Source organism: Aristolochia californica, unplaced genomic scaffold, assembly GCF_029961685.1.
Source record: "Aristolochia californica isolate CCGP_79_NKW_82.1479 unplaced genomic scaffold, dmAriCali1.0.hap1 SCAF_5, whole genome shotgun sequence".
In the NCBI taxonomy this organism is placed as follows: Eukaryota; Viridiplantae; Streptophyta; class Magnoliopsida; order Piperales; family Aristolochiaceae; genus Aristolochia; species Aristolochia californica.
In genome coordinates this window covers 7,062,172-7,076,043 of record NW_027182214.1, presented here as the reverse complement: position 1 = coordinate 7,076,043, position 13,872 = coordinate 7,062,172, and the positions used below count along the sequence as shown (strand labels likewise).

Genomic DNA, 13,872 nt, shown 5'->3' with positions numbered 1-13,872 from the left:
TTATTTTGGTTAATGATCTATTTAACTATATGTTCTATTTAAGTATTCTATAAAAAATTATTCGTTCTCTTGTTTATATCATATTTTTTATTTGGTGACACTAATATTGGAATCTATTTTCCAGTACATTTGAACTTGTCTACACTAACACCCAAGGATAAGTTAAAGTTAAATAAATTCATTTAAGATAGAATTAAAAGTTTCACTTCATTTTAAGTTCATTATGAACTAACCCTCCTAAAAGAGAAAGAGGAGACGATCGGTGTTGAGGTAGAGAAAAAATTGCTTGACAACTTCTTCCAACCATACTTATGTTGATAAGATTGTTTAGTTTAATCAATAGTTATAACAAACTCGTGCCACGGGTCGACTCACGTAACTCCTCGCTCATCACTCGTGCAACAAGTCAAGGCTATTTTCGTAAATTACTATATAAAGCAGAAATAAGACATTAGGGTTTTATAGTAGCCAAACCCTTTCTTCTTACTTTCCCTTGACCTTCACTTGATACTCCGGAGGTACAAAACCAGACCTCTAGGGACTTTCTCTTCCGCAAGGCAAAATGGGTAAATTTCAAGCTCACATGCTCTCTCGGTGTGATCTTATGCTTATCTTCATGCCGAATGACTTTGGTTTGTCGCAGGCATTTCCAGGGATTCGATGCATAAGAGGCGCGCCACCGGTGGTAAGAAGAAAGCATGGAGAAAGAAGCGAAAGTAACTTCTTTTTTACTCTCTGAGTGGTTCTGTTGAGTGCTAATTGTTTCAAGATGATATCAATCTCTAATTTCATCAGTGTTCTATATTTTTGTAAATGATCTTGTTAATACATATTTTTAATATCCAGATCGTAACTTTCTTTAGCCTGTTTCGATCGTTGTTTTCTCTTCATTATTTGGTAATTTCCTCTCGATTTTTTTTAATGTATTGTCTGGTGGAATGTATCTTACTTCTTCTAGTTCTTCTTGTGAGTATCTTCTTTATTTTCAATTAATTTAAGTTCTAACTTTTAAAGGTACGAGCTTGGGCGTCAGCCTGCAAATACCAAGCTCTCGAGCAATAAGACCGTCCGAAGGGTACGTGTGCGTGGAGGTAATGTGAAGTGGCGAGCTCTGCGTCTGGACACGGGTAACTACTCATGGGGCAGCGAGGCAGTCACTCGCAAGACTCGTATCCTCGATGTGGTATATAATGCCTCAAACAATGAGCTTGTGCGAACTCAAACCTTGGTCAAGAGTGCCATAGTTCAAGTTGATGCTGCACCCTTCAAGCAATGGTACTTGCAGCACTATGGTGTTGACATCGGAAGGAAGAAGAAGCCATCACAAGCAGTGAAGAAGGAAGGAGAGGTATTAGCAAGCACCTAATTAACTGTTTTTTTTTGTGTGTGTGTGTGTGTGTGTGTGAAGTATATATGTATTGCTGACAGACTTTTATTTTGAGAATTTTCATTCACAGTTGTGCATTTATCAGTCCTTTTCCCCCCATTTCATCACAGGCATTATCTAAATCAAATAGGTAACTGCAACAGAACAGATGCTTCCAATTGGTTTTTGCAACTGGGCAGTTTTGTGTACAGAAATTAAAATGTCGTGTTTTCTTTGAAAATTTTATGCTGCTGCTTTGTTTGATATTCCTTTATCTTTTGCTTTATTATCTAGATATGTGGATGCATGATCAGTTGTTTATTTGAGTAGAATTGTTTGTAGGGGTGGTGTCACACTTTTTGTACTGTTGTTGAGACCATTAATGCTCGACCTTTATCAGGATTTTTGAATGCATTGCTGGATGAGAAGTTTTGGAATCCCGAGTCTTTGTGCCTTAGAGGTGTCACTTATGACATGGACATACCTAATAGTAAAAAAAATGTCAAGATGGAGGAAGATTTGTGTTGCCGATCCCAACATAGTTTAGACAATGCTGTGATAATGGATGATTTCGTTGTTGAGCTCTATTTTATTATTTGAGTATGATCAATTATAGGATTAGCTCATTTATTCCCTTGAGTTTCTGATTCATTTGTCAAAAGAGTAGTGAAGTTAGCTCTTAACTTAGTTATTAGTTTCAATGGTTCGTGTTTTAGATTTTCTCTATTCTCCTCATCACATGCATAACTCCATCAACACTGTGCTATTGTTTGTCTTGATGGTGTGTACCATAGTGTTGAATGTGGAGTAAAGATATGGCATCAGAAGTGAGTAGTAAGAACAATGGCTTCATATGGTGAATTTCTTTTTCCATGATCTGGGTTATAACATTTTGGGTTCTTTTTACCGTTCAACTGTATAAAGTTTACAAATGCTTATCCCAACATTTATGATGTGAATTGAAACAAATTCTTAAAATAAAAAACTACTTGTTATGGACATATTTATGGTTCCAACACTATGGTTAATTTTATAACATCTTATATTTATTATGTGTTATAAATATTGGATTGCAATTTTTCTGTGTTGCATGTTTTTCATTAGAATCTCTTGCCCATCAAAAAATGTTGGAAGACATCTTAAAGGGGCATTAAGGTAAATATATTCACCACATTAAGGAGATGGCAAAGGGTGTAAATTAATGGTCTTTCTCATAAGGATGACACAAGGGTGTAATTAAGGAAAATGATGTATCTTTACTTATATTTTTTCCTTTTGAGAACTTGTAGCCTTAAGGGTATTGTAGTTATTGTAAATTTCTTTCCTCAACTATAAATATAGACTCGAGGCATGGGGTAGATCATAAAGTCTCCCCTCTTCTCTCTCAAATTCGTCCTTAGACTGTTCTCTCAAACTCTCTCTCCTTCTCTCCATCTCCTTGGCCTTCCCTCTCTCACGTTTTTCCTGTGTTCCTTCTTCCTCTTCTTCTCTTCTTCCTCCTCTCCTCTCTCACCCTCTTGGTTGAGTACCTTATAAAGGGTTCATAACTTTAGGTTTGGGCTCCCGAAATTATGATGTTGGTTAATCAAGGTTTTATCAGCTCTCTCGGTGGAAGTTGAGGTATTGAACAAGGTTCGGTTTTGAACCTGTTTTGGCTCACAAAGGTAGTTTTTTTTTCTCTTGTTTTCCTTGAGATGAATGCTGCTATATATTTCAGAAAGTTGAAGGTTTATTAAACATGCTTTGATCAGAAAAGATAAGAGTCATTGCATCTTATATATTAGCTTTAGCTTGGTTGACATCAGTGTGTTTAATCCATGCTATCTTCGATAAAAGAGATTAGTTTTTAGATTGATATAGTTTGTGGATTTCTGGTTCTTTATTTGTTGAATGAAGCCATGATATTTCATTGATGGTTCCATGGTGCTTTATAATTGAAAAACTATATTTACATACCTTGAAGATTGTTAAGAATGAAAGTTGATATCATTGTTCTTTTTTTTTTTTTTTTTTTATTCGTGAAGGAAGTGCATGGGTGCAATAGTTTTTTTTTGAAAGGATACATGTTGTTCATTAAGATTGACTCTTAATTTTCTTTCCTAAAAGTTTTTAGAGGAAAAAAAGGAAAGAAAAGACTGGAGTTACATGATTAATTGGCGCATGACTTATAGAAGGAAATGTTCTTCTTAAGAAGATCCTCAAAATTGATAGAGATCTCTTGAGTTTGTGTATAATTTCACATACCTTGATCTTCCCACGTAAGGACAAAATTAGATAGACTTTCACAAAAAAAAAATTTTAGAAAAAAAGGCAGCAAAGGTTTGTTCTTTGGGTTAATTGTTGGCGCTAAACCACTAGAAGGAAAAGTTCCTTCTTAAAAAAATCTCTAAGATATCTAAGATCTCCTTGATTACTAATTACCTTACTTAATTATCCCATTACCTAAAATATTTATGGCAAATCAAGGATTGAGAATGATTTACTGAAGTGACGCCTAAGACACTAAAGAATAGTTTCTTATTTTATTTTTGGAAAGTGGCTGATGAAGGCAGATCTTCCTTGAATTGATTTCTTGTTGAAATTTCTTTCCTAAGTGAGAAAATAATTACATGCATTACCTATTTGTTGATCTCAGCTAGCATGCACTCTCCATATTTAGTGCATGGTTAGTTACAACAAAGATTACATCTTTGGTTTTTGGATTAGATCTTTCTCCTTTCCCAAATTGGCTCCAACCCAAGCTGGTTAGCTTTTTTTCCCAAGTTGGTTCTAGTCGGGGTTGGCCTTGGTCTCCCTCCTCTTGGGTTGGTTCATATTTTTTGGTTGTCGTATTGGCTTAGTTCAAAGTGTTTCATTACTCATATCAGAAGAGCATTAACACATTGTTCAGACTTGCAAAGTTTTATAAGTCTTTTTCATACAAGTCTTCTTTGGTGGGTCATTCTTGGGTTACAATTCTTTTATAAGTAAAGTATTTTTGGTTTATTCCTTATGGTTGAAGATTACATGAGGAGTAGGAGTGATGTTCTCAAGATTACCACTATATCCTTGAAAGAAGTATCTAATTACTTGAGCTGGTCACAGTCGGTTAAAAGGTTTTTCTTTACATGGGATTTCTTAGGCTATCTCACCAAACCAACTCCACCTATTGATGAGGATGACAATTCCATTATTAAGTGGTTGAAGAATGATACTTAGGTAATTAGCTGATTGATAAATAGCATGGATGAGCATGTGGCCAATAATGTGGTTCACCTTGAGACGGCTAAACAAATATGGGACGCTTGTGTGATGTTGTACTCAAGCATAGAGAAACTCCATAAGTTGTATGATGTTATTCAAAACATGTTCAATACCAGACAAGGGGACAATCTACATGAGTTCTTGGCACGATTTCACGGGCTATGTTGAGCCCTACTCCATTGATATAACAGTTCAAGAACAATAGCCGGAAACATTAGTAAATATACCTTGAGGTGGCCAAGAGTCAACTTCTCAGCTTCTCGTCACTTCTATCATCTGATGACATAAGTGCCACCTTACTTCGGATACCAGACCATTCTTCCATTTCTCAAATTGCGTTGTCATATGCTATGTACTCTGATAACAGAGGTACACCTACCACTAGAGGATGTGATAGAAATTACAGAGGAGGCCTAGCAAGAGGTGGTAGGACTAGATTTGGTCCTTTGAGGTCTAATTACGGGGTCTGGATTCATTGTGGTGGATTCAATCAAATAGAAACCTGCTGAAAGTTACATCGCAAACCAACCTTGGCCATTGCCAACTAGGGCTCAGTTCATATAATAAAAATGAAGACAAACCTGAGTCACAAAAAGGCAAGACGATTATAACCGATGAAGATTATGAATTCTTGCAAAAACTGAAGACTATGATGGTATCTTCTCCTACATCATCTTTTGCTGTTGTTGCCACATATGCTTTAGGTATGATCTCTGCAACTTCCTCCTCTTCATCATGGATCAATTACTTAGGAGCTTCCGAGCATCTGACAGGTAATAAAAGTCTATTATGTTCCATGTCTTCTTGTTTATCGGAAAAGTTTGTTACCATAGTTGAAGAATCCTAAACCAAAGTTTTGGGAAGGGATCATCCTCTGTTACACCTTCGCTTCCTCTTACTAATGCCTTATTTGTTCCCCAATTTCCCCTAAACTTATTGATTGTTAGCCAGCGCACAAAATGTTTCAATTGCTCCATGATCTTCTCACCTTCTTCTTGTGTTTTTCAAGATCTAACAACGAAGCAGGTGATTGTCGGAGGCCTTGAATATGAGGGCCTTTATTAATTGGACTTGTCTCTGGTGACTGCAATTTTCACTTCTCAAACAAAGGCAAGATTATGGCACAACCAGTTTGGATATCCGTTAGTAGCATCACTTCCACAATTTTTTTTTTTTTTTTTTTTTTGAAAACTTGGTCTAGTTTAAAATGTGAAGTCATGTCATTTAAAAACACAAGAGGACAACATATTCACCTCAAACTGAAATTAAAAGTGTTGCTCCATTTTCCTTAATTCACTCTGATGTACAGAGACCATTAAGTGTCTCGAATATTTCATAAGTTAAGTATTTTGTCACGTTTGTGGATGATTTCACTAGAGTCACATGGCTGGTTTTGTTTAAAAAAGGTCTGAGATTTTTTCAATCTTTAAGTCCTTTCTTTTCAGGGTAAAAACTTAGTTTCGTAAAAACATACAAGTTTTTCGTTATGATAATGCTAAAGATTTCCTCTTTGGTGAATTTCAATCCTTTTGTCAGGATCAAGGCATTATCCACTAGACATCATGTGCCTACACCGAAAACAAATATCTCCTAGAGGTAGCTCGTGGCCTGGTCTATTCTGTGCATGTGCCCCATTTTTATTGGCCTCACACCATTCTTACTACCTGTTTCCTTATTAATTAGTTGCCTCCTTCAGTGTTTAAGCATAAATCCCCCTATTCATTGTTATTTCCTGATGAAGACCTCGTCTCCTTTCCCTTGAAAGTTTTTGGATGCACATGTTTTGTTCATGTCACATTCCCTTTGAAGAATAAGCTTGATCCTAAATTTCTTAAGTGTATCTTCTTGGACTACTCTTGTATTCCAAAAGGTTATGTGTGCTATAATCCTTCTTTCCTAAAGGTATTTATCTGTAGGGATATTACTTTTTTTGATGATACAACTTTTCATTATTCCAAAGATGCTCCTCCGGGTCTTTCATCGGTTCAGACCACTTTGAGACCTGTTGTGCTACTTGATTCGGTTCTCCTTCAACCCCCTGAAGCAGCGGCCGATACCACACTTGTGGAGTTTACGGATCCCTTCGAGGTAAATCCATCTTTTTTCAACTACCATATTTGGTCTACAATTTGATATTAGGCCAATAACTCTAGTTGCACTAGGCCCTTCACTTTTCATCTTGTATTAAATTTTGTTTCTCACCATCGAATATTTTCTTCTTGTTGTCAATTTCTTCCATCCATGTCCTTAATATCTATCCCACAATCATATCAGGAGGCTCCGAAACATATAAGATGGAAGACAACCGTGGAAGGCAGCAATGGAAGAAGAAAAGAGTGCTTTATATGAGAATCAAACATATACCTTGGTTCTGCTTCCTTCCTTCCAAGAAGAAAGCCAGTGGCTGTAAATGAGCTTTTACCATCAAGCAAAATCCCAATGGTTCCTTGGCTCATCTTAAAGCAAATGGGCTCATGATAAGGTACTCGACCAAGAGGGTGGGAGAGGAGAGAAAGAAGAAGAGAAGAAGAAAAGGAGAGGAAGAAGGAAGAGAGAGACGACTAAGGAGATGGAGAGAAGGAAAGAGAGGTTGAGAGAAAAGTCCAAGGATGAATTTGAGAGAGAAGAGAAAATTTATGATCTATCTACCCCTCTCAGCTACATCATTTTGTTAAGGAGTTCACATACATGATGTCTAGTGGATAATGCCCTGATCTTGACAAAAGGATTGAAATTCACCAAATACGTCTCTTTGGCATTATTAGACCAAAGAACTTGTTTGTTTTTACCAAATTGAGTTTTTACCAAGGCATGAAAGGACTTAAAGATGGAATAAATCTCAAACCTTTCTTTAAACAAAAATAGCCATGTGACTCGAGTGAAATCATCCTCAAACGTGACAAAATACTTAACTTATGAAATATTCGAGACACTCAATGGTCCTCATACACGAGGGTGAATTAAAAAAAAGGAGCAACACCTTTAATTTGATCTCGAGGAGAATATGTTATCCTCTAGTGTTTGCTCAAATGATATACTTCAGAGTTTAAACTAGACAGAGTTTTCAAAAAAAGGAAATAGTTGTTGAAGCGATGTTGCTGACATATGTCCGAACCAGTTGTGCCATAATCTTTCCTCTATCTAAGAAGTGGAAATTGTAGTCGCCGGAGACAACTACAAGTAATAAAGGCCCCCTCTGTTCATGGCCTCCACCAATCACTTGCTTCATTGTTAGATCCTAAAAAACAGAAGAAGTTGCGAAGGTGATGGAGCAATTGAAACGTTTTGTGAGCTGGCTAAAAGACAATAAGTTTAAGGGAAACTGGGGAACAAATAAGGTATCAGTAAGCGGAAGTGAAGGTGTAGCGAAGGAGGATCCCTTCCCAAGAACTTTGGTTTGAGATCCGTTGGCTATGATAACAAACATGTTTGATAAACAAGGAGATCTTAAACTTTTAGGAAAGAAAATCAAGAGCTAATCTTAATGATAGAAAATCTTCTAACGTGAAAGAACATGTATCCTTTCAAAGAAAAAATCTTCATGAGTTCAAAAAAAATTGAACAATGATATTAACTTTAATTCTTAAAACCTTCTATGTATGTAAATATAGTTTTTCAATCTTAAAGCACCATGGAACTATGACTTCATTCAACAAATAAAGAACCAGAAATCCACAAGCTGTATCAATCTAAAAACCGATCTCTTTTACTTAAGATAACATGGATTAAACACATCGATATCAACCAAGCTGAAGCTAATATATAAGTTGCAGTAACTCTATCTTTTATGATAAAAACATGTTTAATAAACCTTCAACTCTTTGAGATATATAACAATTTTCTTCTCAAGGAAAATAAGAGAAGAAAAAACTCGTCTTTGTGAGCCAAAATAGTTTCAAAACCGAACCTTGTTCAATACCTCAACTTCCACCAAGAGAGTTGATAAAACCTTGATTAACCAACATCATAATTTCGGGATCCCTAACCTAAAGCTCTGATCCTATTATAAGGTACTCGACCAAGAGGGAGAGAGAGGAGAGAAAGAAGAAGAGAAGAAGAAAAGGAGAGGAAGAAGGAAGAAAGGAGGGATGACTAAGGAGATGGAGAGAAGGAGAGAGAGTTTGAGAGAACAAATTTGATAGAGAAGAGGGGAGACTTTATGATCTTCCCCTTGCCTTAAGTCTCTTTTTATAGTTGAAAAAGAAAGTTTACAATGGCTACAATGCCCTTAGGGCTGCAAGCTCTCAAAAGAAAAAGACATAAGTAGAGACATACATCATCTTCTTTAATTATACTCTTGTGTCATCCTAATGAGAAGACCATTAATTTATAGCCTTTGCTATTTCCTTGATGTAGGGAAGGTATTTACCTTGACATGGGGAAGATCTTCCTGCTTTTTATTGTCCAATTGTATAAAGTTCACAAATGCAGACTTATCTAATTTTTTGGTTTTTGTCCTTTTCCCAACATTTATGATGTGAATTGAAACAAATTCTTAAAATAAAAGTTACTTGTTATGGACACGTTTATGGTTCCAGCACTATGTTCAATTTTATAAGATCTTATCTTTATTATGTGTTACAAATATTGAACTGCAAATTCCGAGTTCCAAATTTTTCATTAGAATCAATTGCCCTTCAAAAAAGTAACATAATTGAAGATGATCCAGTTGAGATACGAGCAAAGGGAGTATACTTAAGAGAGTGCAAAGACCAGACATAAAATTTCTATGGATTACGCATGACATTTGATATGGCTTGTAAGATAACCAATATTTGTGAACTTCACTTCTATAGTTTTTTCTACTTGGATAATGTATTGACATGTGACTGAATGGTTTTTTTGTCTCTTCTTTTTCTTCTGCAATTGTATGGTTTGACATCATATGTACTTGTTCTACTAGTGGGGTTAGAAATACCTAATTAACTGTGCTCTAAGTATGATTTAAGTCTAAGAATAATTTTTGGACTGTTCAATTATACCATTTCTCCAAGACAAAATTTATTAGTTCTCCCAAAAGTAATAAAAAAGAAATTGCTCAGAAATGGTATTGCTTGATGATTTCATTGCTATAATCGAATACTCTTTTGATTAATTGTTTGAATATTTGGCATGAGTATGAAATCTATTGCTTGTTATTATTTTTGAACAAATGTGGCATGTTTGGGAATGCAATTAGAGGGTTAGTAATGGAGTAACCATGTTGATCCCTGAAAACTGTAGAGATTGCAACTGAATAGACGCTTTTATTCTCTGGGAAGGCATTGCCATGTCTAATCGTATTGTTCTCCTCCTGCTCTTGTCTACCTTTACATATCATTATGTAGGCTTTTTCAGTTGTGTCCATGCATGGTCTCCTGGGCAGGCGATGGGGGGTATGTTGGCAGGTGGCTTCTACCAATTATTGAATTGGACCAACCTTGGGTTTGACTGCTTGAGAACGTCATAGTTGAGGAGCAGTCAGCATATATTTCTTGGTTTTATAAAGTGCTCTTCTCTGTTACTACAGATTTGATTATATGAATACTCATTTGATTGATATACCTGGGAGGACGTGGCTGTCTCAGCCATTTTTATGTAAATAAAGAACTAGATCTCTTGTTCCTGCTTTTCAAAATAACTTATAATAACATGATCACTTGCTACATTCAACTCTGTCATCTATGTTTTTCTTCATTTGTAATTTGTTAATCTGATGTTGATAGGAAGGTGAATCTGCTTCTCAAGAGGAGGCAAAGAAAAGTAATCATGTGATCAGGAAGATAGAGAAACGCCAACAGGATCACAAACTTGACTCTCATATTGAAGAACAATTTGGTAGTGGCAGGCTTTTGGCTTGTATCTCATCTCGCCCTGGCCAGTGTGGGCGTTCCGATGGGTAAATAAGCAAAATCCAGCATTAAATACTCTGCTCTTTCCAGCATTAGGAAGATTGGAAACTCCACTTGTACCTTCAATCAGTTGAAAATTTAACCTAATACTATGTCAGCCTCTGACTGGGTTTCTTCTTTTGTTTCTTTGTTGTTTTTTAATGATACAGCACAACCCAATTTAAGGGTTGATGCACAGTGCAAGTAAAATATTTGATTTTTGGGAAAAAATGGATTTAGTAGTATTCTCACTTGTGGAAACTCGTCTTTGCTTTGTTTTATACCGTTTTGGTTGTAGGTAACTTGATTTTCATTCACTCATTGACAGGTATATCTTGGAGGGTAAGGAGCTGGAATTCTACACGAAGAAAATCCAGAGGAAGAAGGGCAAGGGAAGTGCTGGTGCTGCTTAAATGAGATTTTATTATTATTTTTTAATCCCTATCTCATTTTTAAGTTCCCTTTGTGCAAGATATATGTTTCAGGAGCCAAACATTTGGGAGTTTTGTATTAATTAAGAAATGATTGGATTAAAATTTTCTTATGCATTTGCATAGTGATCACTGGCGGAAAATATACTATAATAATAGAACTCATGGACTAGTAGGGATTGGAACGAGTTTTTCTAGGGTTTGAGGCCACCTAGGGTTGGGTTTGAAGATACTCGCTCTGGACAATTTGCCTCATTATTTCAATATTAATTTTTAAAAATTTTTATAATACTTTTTGGCCTCATATTATAATTTTGAATGAGTGTTTTTGAGGTAACTGCACTTTTTGTTCATTTGGTAATGAGATATGAGTGCTTATGTTAAGGAGATGGTTCAGAAAACTACAAAGAGGAGTTACAACATGGGCAAGTAGAGTAGGCAATATTTACTTTCTATAGCAACCAATAGCGTTCGACTGAATAATGGGTTTCCCACTTGGATGATAGCTCACGTTCACTCTCCATCTCATACACAACATTACGAATCGGGATGGTTAGCAAATATTCCTAACCTAAAAAACTGGAAGAAATAGAGTAGCGTAAGCCCCGCCTCAACCTAATAGACCATGCTAAGCACAACATAAAAACGAAGATTTGTTAAAGGTTCCCATTCTGATTTCCCTCTTCTTCTCTCTCCTTGGGTTTTTTGAGGATTTATAATTGATTCCCAATATGTGTCGAAGAAAGTAAAAGTTGCAAACCTTTTTACTATGGTTGTATCTTCTCCTATATCCTTTTCTATTCTTGCTGCCACTACTGCTTTAGATATGCTCTTTACTTCTTCATCTTGGATCATTGATGCAGGAGTTTCCGAGAATTTAACAAGTAACAAAAGCCTATTACATTCTATGTCTCCCTGTTTATTAGACACGTTTGTTACCATACGGATACCAAACTAGTGTTTTTGGGAAGAGATCCTCCTCCGCTACATCTTTGCATCCCACGGATGTCTTATTACTTCTCTTATTTTTCCTTTAATTTATTGTCTGTTAGCTAGCTCACCAAATATTTCAATTGCTCTATCACCTTCTCACCTTCTTCTTGTGTTGTTCAAGATCTAACAATGAAGTAGGTGATTGGTGGAGGCCATGAACAAGGGGCCTTTATTACTTTCAAACATCCATCAACAACATCACTTCAACAATTATTCCTTTTAAAAACATTGTCTGGTTTAAACTATGAAGTATGTCAGTTGAGCAAACACTAGATGACCACATACTCTCCTCAAGTTGAAATTAAAGATGTTGTTCACTTTTCCTTAATTCACTCTGATGTATGAGGACTATTGAGTGTCTCAGATATTTCACAAGTTAAGTATTTTGTCACGTTTGTGGATGATTTTACTCGAATCACATGGTTGTTTTTGTTTAAGTGACATTTTTTCCATCTTTAAGTCTTCCCATGCCATGGTAATACAAGTTTTTCGTTCTGATAATGCCAAAGAGTATCTCTCTAGTGAATTTCAATCCTTTTGTCAGAATTAGGGCATTATCCACTAGACATCATGTGTCTACACCCCTCAAGAAAATGGTGTAGCTGAAAGAAAAAACCAACATCTCCTAGAGGTGGCCTGTGGTCTACTCTATTATATGAATGTGTTTTTTACTGGCCTCACGCCATACTTACTGCATGCTTCCTTATTGATCGGGGTCCTTCCTCTGTGCTTAAACATAAATCCCCTTATTCATTGTTATTTCCTGATGAAGGTTCCATCTCTCTTCCCTTAAAAGTTTTTGGATGGACGTTTTGTTCATGTCACATCCCCCAAAAGAGTAAGCTTGATCCTGAGTCTCTTAAGTGTATCTTCTTAGGTTACTCTCGTACCCAAAAATGTTATGTCTGCTATAATCCTTCTCTTTATAAGGTATTTATCTTTAGTGATGTTACTTTTTTTGAGGACACATTTTTATTATTCCAAAGATGCTCCTCTGAGACTCTCCTAAGTTCAAACGACTCTGAGACCTGTTGTGCCACTTGATGCAGATCTCTTTCAACCCCTTGAAGCAACGGCCGACACCACACATGTGGACTTTACGGATCACTCCGAAGTAAACCCATTTTCACCTAAGCCCATAGCTCTACGACAGGAGGCGGGAGTTGCACAAGGCCCTCCACTTCTCATCCTATATCAAATTTTGTTTCTCACCATCGATTGTCTTCTCCTTGTTGTCAATTTCTTTCATCCATCTCCTCTGTATTTGTCTCGTAGGAGGTTCTGAGACATCCAAGATGGAAGGTAGGAATGGAAGAAGAAATGATTGCTTTATATGAGAATCAGACATGGACTTTAGTTTCGCTTCCTTCCGCGAAGAAACCCATTGGTTGTAAATGGGTTTTTACCATTAAGCACAATTATGATGGTTACGTGGCTCGTCTTAAAGCTCGTCTCATCGCCAAAGGCTATATTTAGTGTTATGGAGTTGATTATGAGAAAACCTTCTCCCCGTTGGCCAAGTTAAATTCGGTATGAATCTATTATCACTTCCTACAAATTCTTCTTGGTCGGCACATCAACTCGATGTGAAAAATGCCTTTTTTTAAGGAGGAGATCCATATGCATCAACCACTTGGTTTTGTGGTTGAGGGGGAGTTGGTATGCAGATTGAAGAAATCACTATACGGCATAAAATAGTCTCCTCGAGCTTGGTTCGACAAATTTAGCCAAGCTATGTTGCGGTTTGGGTTCCAAAGATGCTTCGTTGATCATTCTTTATTTTTCTAGAATACCTTGAAGTGAAATGTATTACTTGCAGTTTATGTAGATGGTATTGGCTTAACTGGCAATGATGCGAAAGGAATACAAGAAATAAAAGCGAATATATTGAAGGCATTCAAAGAAAAAGACCTTGGACTTCTAAAATATTTTTTGGGTATTGAGGTCTTCCAGTCAAAACATGGGATTA

The 13,872-nt window shown here is 36.3% G+C and overlaps 1 protein-coding gene across 1 annotated transcript; it reads left to right on the top strand.

Annotated features, from left to right (window-relative positions):
* Positions 1 to 481: 481 nt before the first annotated feature.
* On the top strand, positions 482 to 11,027 carry LOC137965850 (small ribosomal subunit protein eS8-like). Its single transcript, XM_068812218.1, has 5 exons — positions 482 to 566; positions 644 to 716; positions 1,015 to 1,348; positions 10,315 to 10,487; positions 10,808 to 11,027. Exons 1-5 carry the CDS (start codon positions 563 to 565, stop codon positions 10,890 to 10,892), a joined length of 669 nt encoding a protein of 222 aa, XP_068668319.1. The 5' UTR covers positions 482 to 562; the 3' UTR covers positions 10,893 to 11,027.
* Positions 11,028 to 13,872: the final 2,845 nt, after the last annotated feature.

What these genes read in the sequence shown, in the direction of transcription:
- LOC137965850 (XM_068812218.1), top strand. An exon ending in GCATGGAGAAAGAAGCGAAA is followed by an intron (nt 717 to 1,014) that starts GTAACTTCTTTT and finishes TAACTTTTAAAG; the next exon opens with GTACGAGCTTGGGCGTCAGC. An exon ending in CAGTGAAGAAGGAAGGAGAG is followed by an intron (nt 1,349 to 10,314) that starts GTATTAGCAAGC and finishes TGATGTTGATAG; the next exon opens with GAAGGTGAATCTGCTTCTCA.